Source organism: Bidens hawaiensis, unplaced genomic scaffold (genome assembly GCF_021521415.1).
Source record: "Bidens hawaiensis isolate Kalapana, Puna unplaced genomic scaffold, B.hawaiensis_p1.1 tig00001032_1, whole genome shotgun sequence".
Classification (NCBI taxonomy): Eukaryota; Viridiplantae; Streptophyta; class Magnoliopsida; order Asterales; family Asteraceae; genus Bidens; species Bidens hawaiensis.
Window position 1 is genome coordinate 472,326 of NW_027491060.1, and position 19,063 is coordinate 491,388.

The following is a 19,063-nucleotide window of genomic DNA, read 5'->3' on the forward strand; positions in this document are numbered from 1 at the left end:
GCAGGCCAACACGAATATGTGGTTATGTAACCACATTGAATTTCATCTTGAAAAATTGCATTATTCATTATGCATGGTTTGGAATGAGTTTCAAAGCCACATAGATTATTGAATGATTTCAATGCTTGATCTTGTATGTTAGTATTTGAGTATCTGAAACATATAAAACAACAATATTTTATCTAACAATATTTGTTGTGGAATGTCAAGAATTTGATATGAATCCTAAGATGGTTTTACTTGTCCATCGATCATAGAGTTACTTATTAAAGATATTCATGCTTCGTGTAGAGGTCTATCTAGGTTTTTCGATTAGGACGTTCATGAAAGGGATGCAAATTTAATACACGACACAACATAACATGTTTAGCTTAAACGGGCATAGGTTCTCTTCATGTCAACTTCATAAACATGTTTAGCTAAACATATTGAGTTTTAGTCAAGCTGACGAATCCACTAATTGACCTACTTAACCTAGTTTATTTTCATAAGTGTATTAAAAATAAGTTTTGTATCATAAGTTAACATGGTGCTGTATCCAATTTACAAGTTAGAAGAGAATAGAACAATCAACTTATATGTTTAAACATAGTCGATATAACTATTTTTATTTTTATTTATTATTATGCCGAACTAGATTAGTTTAAAATCTTACAAAACAAAAAAAATTGAATAGTTTATTTAGAATGGTAATTGACAATAAAAGATTTGAGCTAACTCTTTTATAAAGGATGTCAGTTCGACAACTGTGTCTAACCGGGTTTTCGTCCCACCGTGTGTTACGCCAGAAAGTACTGTTCTTGTGTTGGCATAACGATTGTCAAGTGGCAGTCAGATGTACGGTTTTCCGGGGGAACTATCAAGCCAAACTCTGAAGTCAGCATGGACCCGGTTAAGACAAGATAGTCTGGCCAAAGTGGCGGAATCTGCCCTAAGGTGGGGCTGGGTGGTCGACGACCCCTGGCCCGATACCCTGCTATGCCCGATTTTTTTAAATTTATTTATTTATGAAAATCACTATGTATATTTAATATTTAAACCCAATAACATAACAACATACTTGCTCTAGTGGCAAATGGGTATAATTCTAAAACAATAGGTTGTGAGTTATAGTCTAATTTAAAACTTGTTTAAGCTAATTTTTATACAAAAGTTTTTACACAACCCAAATCATAACCAAGTAAGCCATTTAAAAATTAAATTATTTAAACATAACAAAATACTCATTTTACTTCAGGCCCGAAACCTTTTTCGCCTTCGGCCAATATTTTTTTCGAATTCTCAAAACCGGCTCAACAGAGTGGGGCATCATGAGTTCAAGACTATTCAAATCTAAAGAGTACGGTAGCATAAATAAAAGAAAGTCGTTTCTTTCCAACTTTTTTCATCATGCCAAAAAATTTAAACTATTAAGTAAATAAAATAATAATAATAATAATAATAATAATAATAATTAGGAGACGAAAGTTTAAATTGTATAATGTGTACTTAGATAGATAGGGGTAGTACGATATTGTTGGATATAGCCTTCGATACCCCATGCAAGCATCTGGTAGGATGCTATGTTGATATGGGTGACACATTGGATATTTCATTTCAAACACTTACCCTTACTGGATTACAATTACTTGTCACTAGGTGACAACTTTTGATATATATATATATATATAAACATTGGCCTTTGTTAGGCTAACTTTACATATTATCCTTAGTATTCAAACTCAAGAACAAACCCGTGTGATATATACGTGTTAATTGAAATACCTGATTACTTGTCATTATAATTCCTTTTGTGATCATTAGTGTATGTTAATTTTGTTAATTGTTGGATAACTGGTTATTGTTATAGAATGGCCCCGAAGAAAGTAAACATGTTGTCTGAGGCAGATATAGCCGAAATGATCGCTCGACAACTACAAACAGTACTTCCGACAATAGCAGCACAATTCGCTGCTGGTATCCATACAACTATGAATACAAATCAAGTGTCGAACGCTAACGCGGTTGTACATACTAATCCCTTGACAAATACTAATACAACCACAAATGCTTCCCCGATAAATACTGATACTATCACAACTAATACTCCCCCGTTGAATACCAATATTACTTTAAATAATGCACCGAACTTGAACAATAATTGTAACAATCAAAATCCCCCGCAACACGGATATCAACTTAAGAACTTCATGCTATGTAAACCTATGGAATTTAGCGGTACTGAAGGACCAAATGGACTGGTAAAGTGGATCGAAAAGACTGAATCCATCATTAATATCACTAACTGTCCACCAGATTGTATTGTCAAATTTGCTACTTCTACATTTGTAGACCACGCGCTGATGTGGTGGAATACTGTTGTGCAAATCCAAGGACAAGAGGCAACCAATCGTATGTCTTGGACAGAACTTAAAAATCTTATGATAAAACACTTTTGTCCGATAAACGAAATTCAGAAATTAGAGCAAGAACTTTGGAATCTAGAAATGAAGGGTGCAGATCACTTGGAGTATACCCATCGCTTTAATGAACTGGCTCGTCTAGTCCCATGGTTAGTTACTCCAGAATTTAAACGTACTGAACGCTACATTTGGGGTTTAGCCCCCGAAGTTAGGAGTTTGGTTAATTCCCACTAATCCATTCCATCGCTACCCCCCGTATTTATTTCATTCCACTCCTTCTAATCAACCCTCACAAAAAAAAAACCACCTCTGCAAATAACGAATTCGCATCACAAGGTACGTTCTTCATCAATTAATTTGTATTGCATGTCAGCTATTACGATTTCGTGATTCCTATTTACAAAAATTCATTGATCTATAACATCATGTTCGATCATCTGCAATGAATATGACGATGTTTCCAGACTTCATAGATCAATTCAATGATTAATTAAGGTAAAATCAATCAAAAATAGAACATAATAAATTAGGGCTCCTTTAAAATTGAATAACAGAATCGTCATCTAAAGAAATATTAGCAAGAAGCAATAATTGGCATTTATGTGTTATTGATTGATGATGTATGAATTACGAAAAACATAGGACATTAAAATATTAGCCATCAGTAAAGAATAATTATAATGTTATTTTATCAAATGATGATTGAAAGTGCAACACTTGATAACCACATTTTTGTCTATTTTTTATTTCTTCATGTTAGCTCACATTTGTGTGTTTTACCAACAGTACCCCAATTTCCCTATGGTATAGAAAGTTCAAAATTATTATACCTGCTAATTAAGCATTTTAGGTGGTGTTTTGTGATTTATTTAGATGTGTGAATTATATATCAGTTAATATGTTCTGCAGGGTAAGGGTCAAATGAATCTATATGTACTAACTCTAAACATGGTTTTTATTGAATAATATTGCAGTTATGTATAGATTTAAACTGAACAAACAAACAAAAAAAAAGGAAATTAGCTGCATTAAGTGCATTGTGGCTTCATATCCTAAGCATGGTCTCTTGGTATATTCAAGCAGTACAAACTGTTATTAGTATGCATATAGGTACGTGTCCAACTAGAGCTTGCTACAAGATGTTCTACCCCGAGAGAAAAGAATATATGCAAAGATTGGTGTATGAAAGTGATGACACGTGTCTTCATCAACTTAGAATGAATAGGATAGCTTTTGTGAAACTTTGTAATATGTTGGAGAGAGATGGAAATTTGAAAGCGTCTAAGTACCTCCAAGTAAATGAACAAGTTGCAATTTTCCTATACATTTTGGCACATCATGTGAAGAATCGAGTCGCGAAGTTTCAGTTTCGCCGATCAGGGGAGACTGTCAGTAAACATTTCAATAATGTGTTAGATGCTGTTATACGATTGGAAAGCGAACTATTTAAGAAACCAGAGTCAATATCAGAAACTTCAACAGATGAAAGATGGAAATGGTTCAAGGGATGTTTAGGAGCTATCGACGGGACACATATATGTGTACAAGTTTTAGAGGAAGATAAACCAAGATACCGTAATCGAAAAGGAGATATAACAACTAATGTACTTGCTGCTTGCACACCCGACATGCAATTCATTTATGTATTACCAGGCTGGGAAGGATCTGCTGCTGATAGTAGAATACTTCGTAGTGCTATGATCCGAGAGAATGAATTGCAAGTGCCTAAAGGTAACTACTATCTTGTTGATGTCGGGTACACCAACGGAGAGGGATTCGTTGCACCATTTCGAGGTCAAAAATATCATTTGAATACTTGGCTGAATGGACGAAGACCGGAAAAGTCTGAAGAGTACTTTAACATGAAGCACTCAGCCACAAGGAATGTCATCGAACGATGTTTTGGTGTTTTGAAGAAAAGATGGGCTATACTTAGAAGCCCATCTTTCTATCCAATTAGAACACAAAATAAAATTATACTTGCATGTTGTCTTATGCATAACTTTATTCGAAGAGAAATGGCATATGATCCTCTTGATGATGGTGAATATATTGACATGAATAATGATGCGGATGGCGAAGATCTTGGGTCACATGTGGAACAAATTACTACGATTGGGACCTCGAATGAATGGACCAACTTTAGACAAAATTTGGCAACATCAATGTATAATGCATGGACATATAGAAATCATTGATTTATTTAGATTACTTTGTTTTTTGTTATGTTACTTTGGTATTGTTACTTAGATGGATTTTGTAAGATTAAATTTGAATACTTTTATGTGTTTGTTATATTATGTTGGTAATTTCAAAACATCTAAATGTTTTACGTGTTTTTATTAATCATACAACATTGATGTTTGGTGTGAAGATAATGGAAACACAACTTGATTATGAGGGAGGTCCAGGAAAGAATAAAAGAAAGTGGAATGAAAAGGAAGATGAGAAGCTTATTGCAGCCATGCTGGATGTACTTAATTTGAGTCCTCATTACAAATCAGATAGCGGGTTTAAACCCGGTTTCTTGCAAGCGGTGGAGAAGCAACTAGCAATTTTACTTCCTGAAGCAGGCATAAAGGCAAAGCCACATATAGAGTCACGTATAAAGACGATGAAAAGTGACTAGGCTATTGTACATGATATGCTATCATGTAAGAATACAAGTGGGTTTGGCTGGGATTATAATAACGAAATGCTCGATGCTCCACAAGATGTTTGGAAAGCTTATTTACAGGTATTGTATAATCATTTTTTATTGTAGTTTTTTTTATAGTAATCGCTACGGGTTTTCACGGTTCGGTTTAAAACGGTGAGACCGCCAATTCAGTCATCGGCTTGGTTTTAAAGTTGGTTTTCAAAATTTTTTTGGTCGGTCTGTTTTTTTGAAAAATTTAAATTGTAACAGACGGTCTGGCCTTGACTCGAAACTGGTCGATAAAAACCGTACCGGGCCGTAAAAGTATTATATAGCTTATTAATCTATATACTTCATTTTAGGTGCATACCAACTAATAAAGAATCAATAAAGTGAATTCAGCTAAGCTGCTGACTTTGTTTTTAGACCACATAGTAGTTTGGTTATAGACGCTGGTTGATTCTATGAATACTGGTATGAAGTATAAGATAATATATTTTACCATATAGCATTATTAGCTTTGCTAAATTTTTTGGTTACAATGATTTTTGGTAGCTCATACCAAAAGAAACACAAGCAATTTGGGTGAACTAGAAACTTGAATTATTTTTTTTAAACGAGGGATGTTGTTGGTAAGGGTCACTCCATTATTATATTTTGATTTTGTTAATTCCGATCGTGTTGATGTGGCTTTTTAGGTGCACACAAACGCAAAAAGATGGAGAGGAAAGAAATTTCCTCATTACTGGGACTTGTGTAATGTATTTGGAAAGGATCGAGCAAATGGAAGAGATGCTCAAACAGCTGCCGATATTTTATCGGACATAAACAGAGAAGAACATGACACTGAAGATGGATTGGATGATATATATGTTGATCAGCAAATAAACAGCCCCTCATATGCAACTTCTAGAGAAGAAACAAGCACACAACGAAAGAGAAAAAGACGCAACAGTGATCCTCTAATGAATAGCTTGAAAGAGTCAGCAGAAATAATTGGTGCAGAGATTAGGGGGGCTACGGATACATTTAGTAGAGTTTTTGGAACAGAGAGCAATAGAGAGGAAATGCGAAACAATCTTTTCGAGGAAATGAATAAAGTTGCGGGTTTGTATATTCGTGATTGTGATAAAGATGTATGTAAGCTCGCACAGAACGAGACGTTGATGGTAGTCTTTTATAAAGTCAGTGAAGACCGTAAACTTGGATGGGTGAGGAACATGCTTGACGAATCTGAATAGCGTGATATAAGATGACTTTTGGATGATTTTTAATATTTTTTCGATGGATGATTTTGGATGATTTTAATTTTTTGTTAGTTGGATACTTTGGATGATCTTTATTTCTGTTAGTTGAAAACTTTTACATGATTTTAAATAGTTTTAGATGATTTTGAAATTTTATTACATAAAAAATATTCATTTTTATAATATAAATTTTAATTAGATAATGTTATAAAAATTGGTAAATTTTGGATCCATTCCATTCCATGTTAACCAAACAGGATAATGGAATGGTAATGACACATTCTATTCTGTTGTTCATTCAATTCCCATGCTCATTCCATACCTCCATCCATTCCATTACCTCTTAGAAGGTCCATGTTACAAAGAACCTTCCCATTTCTTTTATTCTTTTATTATTAATTAATATTATTTTAATCTTATTAATTAATATGTTTATTAATTACCATTTAGAATGTCCATGTTACAAAGAACCTTCCCATTTCTTTTATTCTTTTATTATTAATTAATATTATTTTAATCTTATTAATTAATATGTTTATTAATTACCATTTCTTTAAGTTGAATTTCTTTAAGTTGAGCATGTTTCCGATGACAAGTTTTTGTTTTATGCTATCATCTTTGATGTTTGTCAAATTTGTTATTGAATTAAACATCAATGTGTAAATAAGTCAAATCTGATTTTAGTTATCTAAACAGTGACGACTTTCATTTTGATTATTAATGGAATATCACACTAATAAAAAAGTTACTATGCATTCATGAACAATTGTCAGATTTTTATTTTAACTAAAATGTTGTAAGTTGTTATGAAACGACATAAATGGAATTTAGGAACATACTGTGTTACTTAATTAGGTATCGTCTTAGGCAATGGAATTAAAAGTTAGCGAAAATAACCAAATTGTTATTAGAGATTATTATGGGCTAACAGTTATAATTTAAGTTATAAGAATTCAACTTGCCTATGTATAAAGAGGGTGATGTGTGTGTGTGTTTTTTTATATATAATATTAACAGCATATTAGCCTTTGTATTATTTATTTTATATGATTGAACACACCGGCTATCTTGTGTTTATAGTAACTATCCTGTCATTAGATGTAGCTTCTTCATATTTCCTTACAATTAATTTTTTTCGTACACACACATGGGTGTGCGTTTTCATTTAATTGAAGGTGTGTTTGATTAAAATAAACTAAAGGTAATTAAAATATTGGGTGTCATAATCATTGCAAGATGATATGCACAACTTTTATTAATATTTGTATTAGGTTTATTAATAAGATATTCGACATAGTGTTCCCATGTTACATAATTATTGTGTTTGATTTATTAAGTAAATAAATAATAATATTTAAAATAAAAGGGTAAAGGGGGAGGTGTGTTCATGAACCTAAATGTGGTGGCCTCACATTTTTATTTTAGAATCTATTCCATAATCATATTGACGTAAGGGTGGATTAAGTCATTGTTTTCTAAACTTACAAGTCATGGGCTTTTTAATAATTCAAAAATAAAAACTTTGTATTTAAATAATCAACACAATTATTAATTTGACTGTCTTCTCTTACAATCAAATCTTGGGTGGCCCCCGTTTCTTATCTTCTTAATCAAATATTATTTATAACATGCTAAAGTAAGTTTAATTTCATTTTCATCTTATCATATTGATTAATCGGTCCTTTCAACCCGATATGAGAGGATCTAAAATCAACAGAGGTTGATGGACGCTCAAGTCGGATGATAGAAGAATACGTGAATCAAGCTTCACATGCATCATTGCGTATGCGATGTCATATACTAAAATAAAACAACCCAACTCAATTTTGTTCACTTACTTTTCATTCTTCTTAAAATATTTAGGAATCCAAAACTTATGTTTCAATATTGATTTTAGTTTACGGGGATGAGGTAAATATTCTTATTAAGTTGATATTTATATAGATTAGAGTTAGGGATTATATTATTTAATAACTAATTAATTTATTAATTAGTGGTGTGGGGTGGGTGGGTGGATTAGAGTGGAGGATCACATGGGAGGTGGGGAAGGGGCCTTCTAATCGTCCATTAATGTTGTTTTTAATTAATGTTAACGGCTTAACCGTCATGACTTTTTTTTTTATCTTGACACAACTCTCTATTTACCATCAACACTCACGTGATTTTTTCTATAATGATCATATACACTATAAGCTTCAATCAAGTTTGGTTTTATATGTACTAGGACTAAGTTTAAAGTCAACTTGAAGCTCATCTAATTAATAAACGAGTCCGAATAAGTTTCATACACTTAATTTAATAGTTTGTGAATCCAAATGAATCAATTCATTATATTTCTTTGGAACCGCGACCAATTAATTGTATAAGTATAAATGTATCCATGTAGCATAATATTACTATATAATATACTTTTTAATATATTTGATGACTTGTTAACAACTTGTCAAGCCAACACTAAAAGTTCTCAAACACAAGATGTAGGTTACCGATGATCATTTTAGTTATAATTTAATTTACTAATAAGACAACACTAATGTCCACTAGTCAACACTAATGTCCACTTCAAGAAGACTCGAACCCACGCGTTTTAAAGGAGAAAGCATATCTTAAGACACACTATGATTTTTTCATTTATATAATAAATGAAGTCATATAATAGTTTTGTACCCCGAACTTGATAAGTTATAGAGATTTTAAAAAGGGCTGCTTTTTTAAACGCCAGTGTAATACCATAACATGAAAAAACAGATGCTGACATATTAAACACACCATCTAATATAAAAATGTAAAAGTATTCATAATGGTGATATTATATATATAAACAATATATAGATATATAATTCAAGTCACAACTTACTCTAAATATATAAAAACCAATTATATACATACATACATACATACATACATACGTACACAACTACAACTCGCTGCTGCACTGACAATCCTATCTTTCTTCACACCGCTATTTGGCTGGCTGGCTTTACATCACACACACATATACAATTCAATTCACCTGTATATACATACATACATACATACATACGTACACAACAACAACTCGCTGCTGCTGTATATAGTTACTACCGTGAATGAATTGGTTGAAACAGCTGAATTTCGCTACGGAATCTGAATTCTCATCGATTTAAGAAGGTACGTGTTTGTTCCATTCCATCACTTTTAGTTTTTATACTATACTTTTTTGAATCGGATTCCTTCCTTCCTGACATATATATACATAATTGTTGTATACCTTTATAATTACAATTACGAAATTGGATTTGATGTATTGCAGGTATTAATCAGAATTACGTGGTGAATGCGCCTCTGAAGGTTCACAAAGAGGAGGCGCAACCGCAATCACAATCACAATCACGTCATGTACATGTAGTAGTAGATCTGGGGACCCGTCACAAAAATCAATCAATTACAATTACAATTACAATATTATTAACAAAATTCTGGTAATTAATTATTATTAGTTGGTTGTGAAAGTTGGCTTAATTAGTCTTCTGTAGATCGTGATGGAGCTTCCTCAGCCACGTCCTTATGGAACAACAACAACACAAGGTACATACATGATATACATACAGTAATTATTGTTTCTGTTAGCACGTGCACGTTAGCATACGTACACAGTTGATGAGGTGAGGGTGCACGTTAAGTAAGTAACTGAATTATTATTATTATTGTTCTTATATATATATATATATAAGAATTAAGATGTGTGTGTGATGTTGATGTGGTTAAATTTACATTTACAGGTAGGAAACCAACGCATGACTTTCTTTCACTTTATTCACCTGCTCACCAAGATCCATCTCCAACACCTCCAGGTAATTATTAATATTAATTATACAAACTATTAATAAGTAATAATAATATTATTAATATAATTATTTAATTGCTTAATCCTCTACTTTAAATATGTAGGGTTCTATGTTGGGATCTGAATTCTGATGTTTAAAAAAAGTCAAAACTAAATCATAAATTACATCATCTTAATTAATATTATGTTTCTTAATTATTATGTGAATAAAATTATTTTTGTCAATTTTTAACAGTAATAATTTTATTAAAGTTTTGTTAAAATAAAAGTAAAATTTTTTCAACCTTTTTAGAGATGCATAGCATTTTCTTGTTTATATGGTGATCTGTAATAAAGAATTTTAGAAATTAAAAAATTGTAATTAAAAGAGTTGGTAAAAGAAAGAAAAGGTAGAACAGAAAGTGGTAAAACATTTAAACTATCTTTCTTGGATTTAGTGATAAAACTTAAAATCATCTGAATACAGTGTACTAACAAAAATAGAAATGTATATATCATAATTACATTTAAACTATAAAACCTAATAATCAGTGTTGATCCATCTTTTAGATTTGGCATAAAAAACCAATCTATTCAAGTTAGAACATACAAAGATTGTTCTTTAGTTATATGAGATGGGTTAAATGTGATCATGAGTTCAACCCGAACTGTTTAGACTAAACTCAAAACATATGAATTTTGTGTTAGGTTCGTGTAGAGGTGTGCATAAAACCGAATTAACCAGTGAGACCAAACTGATATAAGTTATATAACCATGCCTAACCAAAAATCGATGGATCAGTTTTATGTTTTTTTTAACCAAAATTAGTGGGACAGTTTTGGTTATCGGTATTTCCATAACTGACAAAACCGCCCTAAACCGAGTTTTAATAAATCCAAGGTTAACCAAACCGACCCAATATGTGTAACTGATACGTTTAACTGAATTATGACTAAAACTCAAGTTATATAATATACATAACTATCAACAGGTGGCTGCTACCTTGAAACACATGACTTTTTGCAGCCGCTGGAACGGGTAGGTAAAAATGTGGCTAAAGAAGCAAACAAAGTGGACGAACCATCAATCGGGAAGTCACTCCCACCAGCTGGACCAACTGCAGTAGAACACATTCTTCCAGGCGGGATCGGTACATACAGTATCAGTCACATTTCTTGTATAAATCAAAGTCAAAGGATACCAAAGCCCGAAGGGGTGGTCACAGCTGCAGCACAATCTAGTGGCAGTGATAAGAATGATGAACATTCAAATTGCAGTTCTTATACTGGTGGTGGCTTTTCACTGTGGGAAGAATCTGCTGTGAAGAAGGGAAAGACAGGGAAGGAGAATATTGCTGGAAACCGACATGCGGTACGAGGTATGTTGTTACGCAGAGCGAAAGCAGAATAAACAGAGAAGAGTTTTCAAATAGTTTTTAAGCCAATAATAATGTTTTCTAAATGTTGTTAACAGAGGGGGTCATGAAGATGGGAGGAGTGCCGTGGATGACATCATCCATGGAGCGGCCATCACAGTCTTCATCCGCTCATAACCATCCAACCGCCACCATCAGTTCTCTGTCATCTTCTCGGTCTGTTCATTTTCTTTTCACATATGTTAATAAATATTCAATCTTGCTTATTAACAGTCTTGTAATATATTTTGCAGTCCATCATCAACCCAAAAGAATCCAAGTTTTGTTGATATGTTAAAGTCTGCTAAAAGTTGTCAAGAAGACGAGGATGATGAAGAACAAGAGTTTGTTATCAAGAAAGAACCATCCTCAAACTACAAAGGTATCGTTTGTTATCTCCTCAATTGCAAAATAATAACCAGATTCTCAAAAGTGTACAAATTTGTTTGTATAATGATAGGTGTTTTGTCTGTTAAAGTAGACACAACACACCATGATCAAAAGCCCAACACCCCGCGTTCTAAGCATTCTGCTACCGAGCAACGTAGAAGAAGCAAAATTAACGATAGGTACGTTCATATTAATGATTACAGTTTTTAAATGGTCAATGATTTTATGATTTTTTCTCATACTTGGCCAGATTTTCAACATTGAGAGAAATCATTCCTCATGGTGATCAAAAGAGAGATAAAGCATCATTTTTATTAGAGGTAATATACTATATAGTATATAGTATATATATATATGTTATAATTGTCTAACATTAGATTTATAAATTTTCTAGGTAATTGAGTACATTCAGTTTCTACAAGATAAGGTGCATAAGTTTGAGGATTCATGTCGGGGATGGAATAACGAGCCGCCTTCCATGATACCATGGGTAAATTCAAAACTTATAACTGGTCAACAAGATCCTTATCACAAACTTATTATTCACTTTGATTCCAACAGAACAATAACCAAAGACCAACAGAAGGTTTCATTGACCAACCACAAGTCCAGACCGGTCCGTCTGGACCAACATTGGTCCACAAGCGCGGTTCTGACTTGACTTCCCTTGAACAAGTTGGTCAACACGCGCGGTTGATCAACAAAGGATCTCCTTTCCCTTCACCCATGCAGCCGAACATGTATTCTCCCGGCTGTGGAAGCACCAGTGTCACCGCGCCTCCTTTGACACTGGCATCCGATACAGCGAATGCAGCGTCCCTGTTATGGCAGAGCAGATCATGCACAACCGATTGCACCACGGTTGCACGTGATAAGCTGAAAGATCAAGAACTAACAATTGAAAGTGGCACAATTAGCATCTCAACCATTTACTCTCAAGGGTAAGAATTTATTTGAACAGCCTTAGTTTTAAGCTAACAAATCCACCAAGGTTCATAGATTAACGGGCCAGCCCGTTAATTTGAGCTTGGGTGTTAAGGTTAGGAGTGTAAACGAGTTCGAGCTTGAATATATGCTCAAAACCAGTCGAGATCAAGCTGCTGGAAGTTAAACAAGCCGAGCTTTAGCCTAGACGAACTTGGGCTTGGCTTGGCTCGTTTACACCTCTAGTACTAAGAGTAGCTTTAGTTTGTTCGACTCATAACGTTTCAACATATTTGTGTGCAAACAGGTTATTGACTACGCTAACACAAGCACTACAAAACTCCGGTGTTGACTTGTCACAAGCCAACATTTCAGTACAGATTGACCTAGGAAAAAGAGCTAAGCCTAGTACACATGATTCACCAACCCCCATTCTCAAGGTACACATAGCCCTTGCAAAACAGGGTCGGGTTGGGTTGGGTAACATGCTAAACTGGGTTCGGGTCAAAACGGGTTCTAACCTAAATGGGCTCAAGTTGAAATTGGTAGTTGTTGTTTGAGTTTCAACCTTTTTACTTATAATTTGGTTCAGTACAGATTGACCTAGGAAAAAGAGCTAAGCCTAGTACACATGATTCACCAACCCCCATTCTCAAGGTACACATAGCCCTTGCAAAACAGGGTCGGGTTGGGTTGGGTAACATGCTGAACTGGGTTCGGGTCAAAACGGGTTCTAACCTAAATGGGCTCAAGTTGAAATTGGTAGTTGTTGTTTGAGTTTCAACCTTTTTACTTATAATTTGGTTGGCTTGAACTAAAAAAAATCGGCTTAAAAAGAAAACGGGTCAAAAGTGGGCGGAATCTTATTTTTAATGCATAAAATCTCATGATATTTTTGTAATCTTTTGTGTATTGTTTGCAAACAGTCGAACGGAGATGTAACGCTGACACGTTCAAGACTTGCAAGCACATGGGACGAGAAAAGCGATAAAGCATTGAAGAGGTTTAAAACAAGCCGAAACTAAACCGAAACGATTACTAGGACAAGTTTAAATCAAAATTTGGTATGGTAACTACTCATTTTTTCCAACTTTGACCTTATTGAGGATCATTCTTGTTTTTCATTTGTGTTCAAGATACATTGTACATTTATTTTTTTTCTTTTGGGGGTGGGGTGGGTAGGGGGGCCATTGCACAGAATATTCTGACAAATGTATTGATATTATTATTATTACTATTATTCATTGTTATATCTATAGGGAGGCTTCCAATAGATTTTTGAGAAGCCAAAATTATACCATGGAATGAAATTGAATCACTAGTTATTTATTGAAACACCCATTTGTTTGATGGATTATTTATGTCAATATTGTATGTTGTTTTATGATTTCTATCTTTTTATGTGGTGATGTGATATAGTTATATTAATCATCCTTTTATATGACATAAATTGTATGTACACTTACACTTATGTCTAAATTATAAATTAAATGTTTTATATATATACAACATGTGGAAAAAGGTGTGTATAATTTGGTTATTGTTTGTAGTGGATTGGTTAGAAAGTCCTTATTCCTAAACAACATTGATTAGCTACTTAACAACTACACAACACCCAATCAGAACTCAAAGAATCCCAACAAATAATGTTCAAGACTTTAATCTATTATGCAATGACTCCCTTTTACAAATAATTTATGAAAATGATGTTTCATATTTCTGTTTCCTTTCAATGTTTTTAAAAAAGCAAATTCAAATATTTATTTTTATTGATTCTTTAATACCTATTGTGTATATGGATTTTATCAAAACATTTTGTACTTAATATTAAACTGTTATTTAGTATATTTCATTTTTCATTTTTCATTTTGACAAATTTCTTTTAATTTGTGAGACTCGCCCTTTGAATGTTTAAGAGACTGTCTCTACCACTGGGCCACCACCGTAAGACTAGCAACTTGCTCAAAGGAATATTACATTTGCTTTGTACAAGTCAAATCCACATTAATACATATTTTCCCATTCATGAAATTGGACCATTTTAAATACCAAATTACAGAACATGCCTCCGGTTCATAACTTCAAGTTGACTTTCAATTTCACTAAAAATCACTCTTAAATACCCTTCCATGCAAAGGAATCTTATATTTGACTTTCAATAAAAAGTCAAATCCAGGAAAGTATAAACCCATAAAAAGTCAACTCTATATTACAACTATCATGTATTCACATAAAATGTATGTATACGCGCGAAAACTAATATATGCTCCAATATATAACGCTGCTATGTCGGGGTAGTTCCTATACATTAACTTGCATTATTAGCAATAATATACAACTAAGAAAAAACTAATTATAAACCCGCGAGCTCCAAGTCAAGATAGACCCGCGTGGTGCATCATTGACTCAAGGTAGACTAACCCTAATCTTCCGACTTTAGATCTAACTAACCTAATAAAATCTCATCAAAAAATGCTCAAAGGTTTAATCTTTACTGGCTATAAACATTCTTCTGGATTTGCATAAAAGTATTCTTCTTTCGGTTTATCTGAGATAACCACTCGTTGTTGTGGGTCCCCCATTCGGGCCGCATGTGCATCCTTTACAGCGCTTGAGAACTGCTGCCAACTCAGCGATCCACTCGTGAATTTGTCTATTAGTTCAACTAACAGCTTTCGGTTTAGTATTATTGTTTTCTTGAAACCCAAGAATCTGAAAAAGATTCAAACTTTATGAGTTGACATGATTAAATTATTTGTAAAAATGATGAAAGAACACGTTTTTGTACCTGCGGTGACCTTCTACGACTTTTGCCATGTTACCGTTGTATGTGGGGATAAAAATGTCACTTTCTAATGATACAAGATAGTCCAATGCTGCCATTTGGGATGAATGGTTTTGGAAAAGCGGAAGGTCATCTGATCCTAATAAAGTTTCTTTTCTTACCTGTAAGCGTGCCAGGGTTAAAATGGTAATTTTCTCACATTCAACACAAATTCACAACAAAACCAATTTTAGCATAAGTTTACTAACCAACTTCGGGAAAGCAGCTGCAAGACCCGCCATTCGCCTTTGACCGCCATATATATGTCACCCGCAGCAACATAAATTTGAATATCCCGATCAATATCAAGCGCCCTCAGTACAAGGGCGGTTTCCTCGGGAGTCAAAGGGCATAACCCTTCTTTCCTCTTCAATTCCGAATTTATAATCTTTTCTTTCCACCACGGGTACGCATATCTAACCATAAAAATCCAAACTTTACACACAAAACCGTATCACCAAATGTCAAAAACACAAGGTCAAACCTCATTCTAGTCAACTCTTCCACTTCATCAAGATTGCATCCTTGTGTGCATCCCGAAAATGCCAACATGTCCATTTCGTATCTTAAATGCAACACGAGAAATGGCCCGTGTTGTCTCAAACGTTGTACAATACGCCTACCTAAGTGTTCTATCTGAGGAGTAAATCGCAAAGCGTTGAAATTTACTCGACATCTGAGCTTTTGAAGGTCAAGAGGTTGACCGTTGTTGGCTAACCGAGCATCGGTTCTATTCAAATGAACGATTTTGTGTTTTTTAATTAAAGGAAGAATCTGCAAATGTTGAGAACAAAATCTTAACCATGAGGGTTTGTTTGGTAATCAGGTTTTGGGTGTGTATATCTAGCCCGTTTAATAAACGGGTCGTGTTCGGGTTGGTCTATTGTATCTACCTAATGAATTATTTCAAATAATAACTTATTGTATTTTCAAAGTGTAAATAAAAGATATTAAACAGAATAGAACCGTCAAATAATAATATAATCTTGTTGCAGTTTTGTGTGTAAAGATTGTACCTGGTTTTGATAATAAGAAATATGAGACCAACTAATGGGAGGCATAGTATGCACAAGTCCTAAATTCGCTCGCTTTTTAAGCCTGGGAGGAAGCTGTTTAAGTATACGAACTTCATCTCTCAAAGAAGTAATGAAATGGTTAACGTCGAATATGTCTTCAAAATCACTGTCATTTGAGTTTTAAGTCACAATTAAATTTAAATCATGAAACTTTATATGTGCACCAAATGATCACATGTCTTGCACACCTTGGATCGGCCCAGAAAGACGTTTTATCCAGCTCGGGAACTATAAGAGTAACATTCAAGAATCTTGCAATTGCAACCATATCACAAATCTACAAGATCAAGAAATAGTTCAAAGTTTACGCATTTTCTTTGTACCCATAAAAAATAATATATTTTTTGAATAAAGATATTATAGGCTTATTCAATACAGAACTAAGTTTAAGTAGAAAATTTAGAACTACAGTTTCTGCACAAACACTTGTTCCTATTGTTTTATATGTGATACATAAGATCGTTTCCTCTCGCCTATTCTATAATGATGGTTTTACGGTTCATTACTGAAAATTGGTTCTATATTGTATGCGCTCGTGTGTATATTAATAAATTATAAAAAAAACACTTACTGCAGCCCGCATTTGATTGAGTCCTCCATTTCATGATACCATTAGGTAACCATTGTTCTGGTAAACCCCTAAATTCCACATCACAAAATGTCATGTTAATATAAAAACTATAAAATTCAAGTATCACCCATAACAAGTATCTTGGTTTTAAAAAGCACGTATCTTGGTTTTAAAAAGAGTGTGCATCACGTATGTGAGGCCTTCAGTATTAAAAAATTAAAAAAAATATTTATAGATAGTATTTTAACTTGTTAACTTTTAAACACTAAAATATAAGATATTTTCATCATCTTTGGTCTGATTTGTTCAATCGCTGGTCTAATTTGTTTAAATACTCAGATTTCAATAACTCAGCCACATTAAAATTAGGGGTGTTCACCGGTTTGGATATCGGTTTATTCGGTTCAGATTAATCGATTTGAACTTTTTTTGGCCCTAACCAAAAACAGAACAGGCCCGAATTAGAAATGTGTCTAACTGAACCGAATTCAACCGAATAAACCAATCTATTTGGTTTGCTCAGCTCGGTTATCCAATTAAACCAGTTGCTGTTCGGTTTATTCGATTGAATTTGGTTTGGTAATTTGAATAAGCAAGATTTGTCTAACCGACAACCGAACCAAAAAAAAACTGAATTCACAATTCGGTTCGGTTTTTTCCAGTTACGGGTACAGTTCGGTTCTCGGGATGTTTCAGTTTTCGGTTTTTCGCACGCCCCTAATTACAATTGTCATCAAACCGCATAATGTAATGTGCATATTCTAAAACCAAGACAAGTATTAATATTTAATATCTATGATCCAATATTATCATTAAGAACACAATAATAAAATCATGACTTACTCTTTGGTGGAAGAACCTTATTAGTAGAATCAGCAGGCAAAAACTTGACATCTAAAGAATGAGAATCTTGATTGACTTTAGAAGGCCAACCTTTTAAAACCCTAGGACCCCATGTACCCCTTAATGTTATTAACTGAACCAAACATGTCCACAGTAACACCACTGCAGTTCCTCTTATTATCCAAACCTTCATTCTTGAAGACCTCACATTTATCTTCCATCCCATTATTAATCACTCAAACCCTAAATTATGATACGGGTACACCAAAACAGACACAAATGAAGGATCTTGATTATCTTAACTAAAATTTCAGTTTTCAAGAAAAGATGATAATGTGTTCAAGATCCAAGATTTATGTGAATCTTGATCCAACTAGAATTAAATTGCTCACTTACTTACCAAATTAAACAGCTTTTATAAGTCTTGATTATGAATCCTGATCAAGATTTCTTGCATATATACAATACCCTGTGACAGTGAATGACACAAAAGGGGTTTGATCTGAAATGGGTATTAATAAAATTTAAGGTTTGAGTGACATTAACTCTTAACTGCCACCAACAATGGGAAATTATGACATTTGGGTATTTGGGAATCAATTATTTTATTAAAAAAATGTTGATAAAAATGGTTGTTTTGGGCGACAGTTGTTTTTTTATTTTTATTTTTTGGGGTGGGGGTGTGTGTGGGGTGGGGGAGGGGAGGAGTAGGTGGGGGGTTTTGGTTTTTATTTATATACCGAAGAAACATAACCATACAAAATGTAAAGCTTAAAGGTATATTTGGCAAATAGCTTTTAAGAGTTTTAAGAGTTTTAAGCTAAAAGCTTTACAAAAACTCAAATTTATTAAAAAATTTTGTTTGGTTAGAGTAGCTTGAAGCTAAAAGATACAACTACTAGCGTTTAGAAAAAGCTACAAGCTTTTA

At 33.5% G+C, this 19,063-nt stretch overlaps 1 protein-coding gene and 2 pseudogenes across 5 annotated transcripts; 2 read left to right on the top strand and 1 right to left on the bottom strand.

Annotated features, from left to right (window-relative positions):
- The first annotated feature begins 4,779 nt into the window (after positions 1-4,779).
- LOC143552814 (uncharacterized protein At2g29880-like) lies at positions 4,780-6,528 on the top strand (annotated as a pseudogene). Its single transcript, XR_013138715.1, has 2 exons — positions 4,780-5,139; positions 5,739-6,528. The product of XR_013138715.1 is annotated as an uncharacterized protein At2g29880-like (transcript).
- Positions 6,529-9,365: 2,837 nt separating this feature from the next.
- LOC143554196 (transcription factor BIM1-like) lies at positions 9,366-14,183 on the top strand. 3 transcript variants are annotated; one of them, XM_077044028.1, is made up of 12 exons: positions 9,366-9,441; positions 9,580-9,854; positions 10,049-10,120; positions 11,085-11,471; positions 11,567-11,684; positions 11,762-11,889; positions 11,986-12,076; positions 12,148-12,217; positions 12,292-12,387; positions 12,459-12,838; positions 13,129-13,261; positions 13,748-14,183. In XM_077044028.1, the coding sequence occupies exons 2-12, from the start codon at positions 9,809-9,811 to the stop codon at positions 13,844-13,846; spliced, it is 1,620 nt and encodes a 539-aa protein (XP_076900143.1). In that variant the 5' UTR covers positions 9,366-9,441; positions 9,580-9,808; the 3' UTR covers positions 13,847-14,183. The 3 variants fall into 3 exon arrangements, with proteins under 3 accessions (XP_076900143.1, XP_076900144.1, XP_076900140.1); XM_077044029.1 differs by having other exon boundaries at positions 11,989-12,076; XM_077044025.1 differs by having other exon boundaries at positions 11,968-12,076; positions 13,748-14,181.
- Positions 14,184-15,019: 836 nt separating this feature from the next.
- On the bottom strand, positions 15,020-18,719 carry LOC143554213 (rhamnogalacturonan I rhamnosyltransferase 1-like; annotated as a pseudogene). The gene is made up of 8 exons (XR_013138963.1): positions 18,136-18,719; positions 17,293-17,360; positions 16,910-16,998; positions 16,662-16,827; positions 16,130-16,419; positions 15,855-16,061; positions 15,610-15,767; positions 15,020-15,533 (listed from the first exon to the last, which is right to left on the bottom strand). The product of XR_013138963.1 is annotated as a rhamnogalacturonan I rhamnosyltransferase 1-like (transcript).
- Between the last annotated feature and the right edge of the window lie 344 nt (positions 18,720-19,063).

Coding starts and splice junctions, on each gene's coding strand:
- LOC143554196 (XM_077044025.1), top strand. CDS start 9,809: ATGGAGCTTCCTCAGCCACGTCCTTATGGAACAACAACAACACAAG. Junction 11,472..11,566: donor AAACCGACATGCGGTACGAG/GTATGTTGTTAC, acceptor TGTTGTTAACAG/AGGGGGTCATGAAGATGGGA. Junction 12,218..12,291: donor AAGCATCATTTTTATTAGAG/GTAATATACTAT, acceptor TAAATTTTCTAG/GTAATTGAGTACATTCAGTT.